Source organism: Vollenhovia emeryi, unplaced genomic scaffold, assembly GCF_000949405.1.
Source record: "Vollenhovia emeryi isolate VEMERY1.0 unplaced genomic scaffold, V.emery_V1.0 DF939282.1, whole genome shotgun sequence".
NCBI lineage: Eukaryota > Metazoa > Arthropoda > Insecta > Hymenoptera > Formicidae > Vollenhovia > Vollenhovia emeryi.
In genome coordinates, this window is record NW_011967084.1 from 328839 (window position 1) to 331705 (window position 2867).

At 52.9% G+C, this 2867-nt stretch overlaps 1 protein-coding gene across 1 annotated transcript in view; it reads right to left on the bottom strand.

Moving 5' to 3' along the window:
- LOC105559279 overlaps positions 1 to 2604 on the bottom strand; it is a 16151-nt gene extending 13547 nt beyond the window's left edge. The window contains exon 1 of the mRNA XM_012007448.1: positions 2166 to 2604. Coding sequence (XP_011862838.1) covers positions 2166 to 2238 — 73 coding nt within the window. The 5' untranslated portion in view covers positions 2239 to 2604. The remainder of the gene's footprint in view (positions 1 to 2165) is intronic.
- Between the last annotated feature and the right edge of the window lie 263 nt (positions 2605 to 2867).

The following is a 2867-nucleotide window of genomic DNA, read 5'->3' on the forward strand; positions in this document are numbered from 1 at the left end:
GGCACTAGGCGGGCGTCTCACCAATTCGGCCACCGAGGCGTGTGTTAATATTTATCGCAATAAACAGTCCAACGTTATTTCACGAAAGTCGCATATCGTGACTAAATTCGAAATAGAACTGCGCGCCGACATATTTGTCAGTCTAAGGGCCTGTGAGCAGAATGGCCGTCTTATACCCTTAAGCCTTAAGGCAGCCTTGAGACAACGTTTTATGTTTTAAGCCTTTGTCTTGAGGTAACGCACAATAACTGTCTTACGTCTTAAGAGTGCAAGACAGCCGATCGAGTCGCGTCTGCGTAACGCAGGGGAGGCAGACTTCGAAAACGCGTTTGAGGCATTTGCTTGTTCTACTACCGCTAATGCAAACTGTGATAGCTTTCAAACATACAGGTCGGTATTCATAGTCAGATCCTATATTCAAGACCGTCTTAGAATCATCTTTAGACACTCCGTAGCCATTCTGCTCAGGCCCTCAGGTTGGCATTGCATTTGTCGTACGACACATTTTTTAAGTACGTTGATTGGCTGCAGGATAGAAAATTTCTAGATACTCGAGAACTTTACTGTCCTGGAACCAATCAACATGCTTGAAAAATTTGCCGTACGACAAATCTAATACCGGCTTTAGGGCCTGAACGGAATGGCTGTCTTGTACTCGCAAGACAATGCTTCATGTTTTAAATCTCTGTCTTAAAGTAACGCACAGCAGCTGTCTTGTGACTTAAGAGTACAAGACTGCCATTTTGCTGAGGCCCCGAGACTCCTGGTTCTTTTGACTTTTCCAAGATTGGATTCCGCTCTCCCGAATAATGCTGAAAAATGTTCGAAAGACGTTTAAAAACCGCTCATACATCGGGCTTTAACAACCCCCGCCGACGACGTCTGGTCTCGGCCCGTTTTACTTTCCCCGCACCGTCGCGTCCGCGCCGCAATGCGCCCCGCGATGTATACGACTGCTTTCTCCTCCTTACCCGAATTAAAGTGCACGAGGTCGTATTATCGATCGTTCCTGCACTTTCGGACGTGGCAATGCTCAAAAGTGGCAATTTAATCCGATTTATATCAAGTACGTTGAGTTCTCCGTTAAGTTGGCGCGAGGGGGTGCGCGCTCGCTCAAATTTCCTGCCGAGAGTTTCCAAGTGTCCGTGTACGAAACCGTGTACATTCCCTCGGGAAACATCTCGCCGTTCAACTTGTCTCCGTACGTTTGTCGAGCAATCTCCCCGGTGTTGTTCCGGGAAGCACCGCATCGATGGAAACCAACGCGAGTTTGACGATATAGAGTCCGCCGCGCTAGTCATATATGTACGCGCGGGTTTTTTTAAATGTCTTTCGAACATGATTCGGCATTATTCAGGCGAGCGGAATCCGGTCTCTGTGAAAAGTCAAAAGGATCAAATTTCTGCGAACGAGACCACCCGGTGAGATACGAGATCGTCGAAGATCGACCCCGTCGAACCGACATCGATCGACGAGTCGCGTCTGCGTAACGCAGGGGAGGCAGACTTCGAAAACGCGTTTGAGGCATTTGCTTGTTCTACTACCGCTAATGCAAACTGTGATAGCTTTCAAACATACAGGTCGGTATTCATAGTCAGATCGTATATTCAAGACCGTCTTAGGATCATCTTTAGACACTCCGTAGCCAATGAAATGTTCCCTACAGCTTTAGATTTTAAGACGGTCTTGAATATAAGATCCGATTATGAATACCGGCCATAATATTTGTCTCGCAATACGTATTCACAATTTATGCATTATTATAACAGCCTTCAATATTTTGTAAGACAAAGTGGAACATGTAAAAAAGCGTCAAATGCGCTTCTCAAAGTAGAGTCTTCGCCCCCCCAAAAAGTTTGCTCTTCTCCTGAAATAAGAATCGTGTTACGTCACCCTACTGTCAATACACCCTACATTCGCCGCAATTAGCGCAAAGAGGATGTCGAGCGTGCAAAATAATTAAAAAAAAAACCACGGGAGAGATCTTTCTCGCGATATCGCGCGAATATCGATCCTTCGATCGCCGCGGGATCGAGGCCCCCCCTCAAGGTCTCTCGCCGTTTCAATCGATCGCTGTTCGGTGGGGGAGGGTGGAGAGGAAAGGGGGACAGCGCGATCTCGTTCTCTTTCTGCGAACGGGATTGCCGAGTTCGATCGGCACTCACCGCGATCGAGGGTGGCCGCCAGGACGACGAAGACGAGGCCGATGATCGGCGCGGCACGGTCGTTCGCGATCATGGTCGTAGTCGCGATCGCCGAACCATGTGCTCGTGGCTCGCCCGCCCGCCCGGGGGGTGTCGTCTAATAATCGTGTCGTCGCGCGGCAGGCGCTGCTCCCGTCGCCGTCGCCGTCGTCGCCGTCGCCGCGGTAAGGACTGAACAGCGCGCGCGGGTGTACGCGCGTTCGCCTCTCGCCGTCGTCCCCGCCGTCCTCGTCGTCGTCCTCGTCGTCGTCCCCCTTCGTCGCCGTCCGGCCGCCCGGGCCGCGATGCCGAGCCGCGGGCTCTCGGGGTTCCCCCTTATCAGGGACGGTGATCCGGGTCGCGCGCCGCGTTCGCCACCTCCTCGCCCGGACGCATAGCAACCGACTGACGCGCGAATACGCGACCGAGTCACCGAGTTTCTTCCCCCGGTGCACTCTATATCCGCACGCTATGCGGCAGATCTACCCTCCACCCCCGCCCCCCGCCCCATGAACGCCCCCGCGATGCGCTCGCCGCGCGCCGGTGCATTCGTCGATGGTGCACGCGCCGTCTTTCCTTCGTCGCGTCCCTCGCCACCCCCCTCCCCTGCTGCCGGGGGGAGGGGTGCGCACCCCCGCGTGGCAATCGCTCATATTCTCTCTCTCTCTCTCTCTCTCTCTCTCT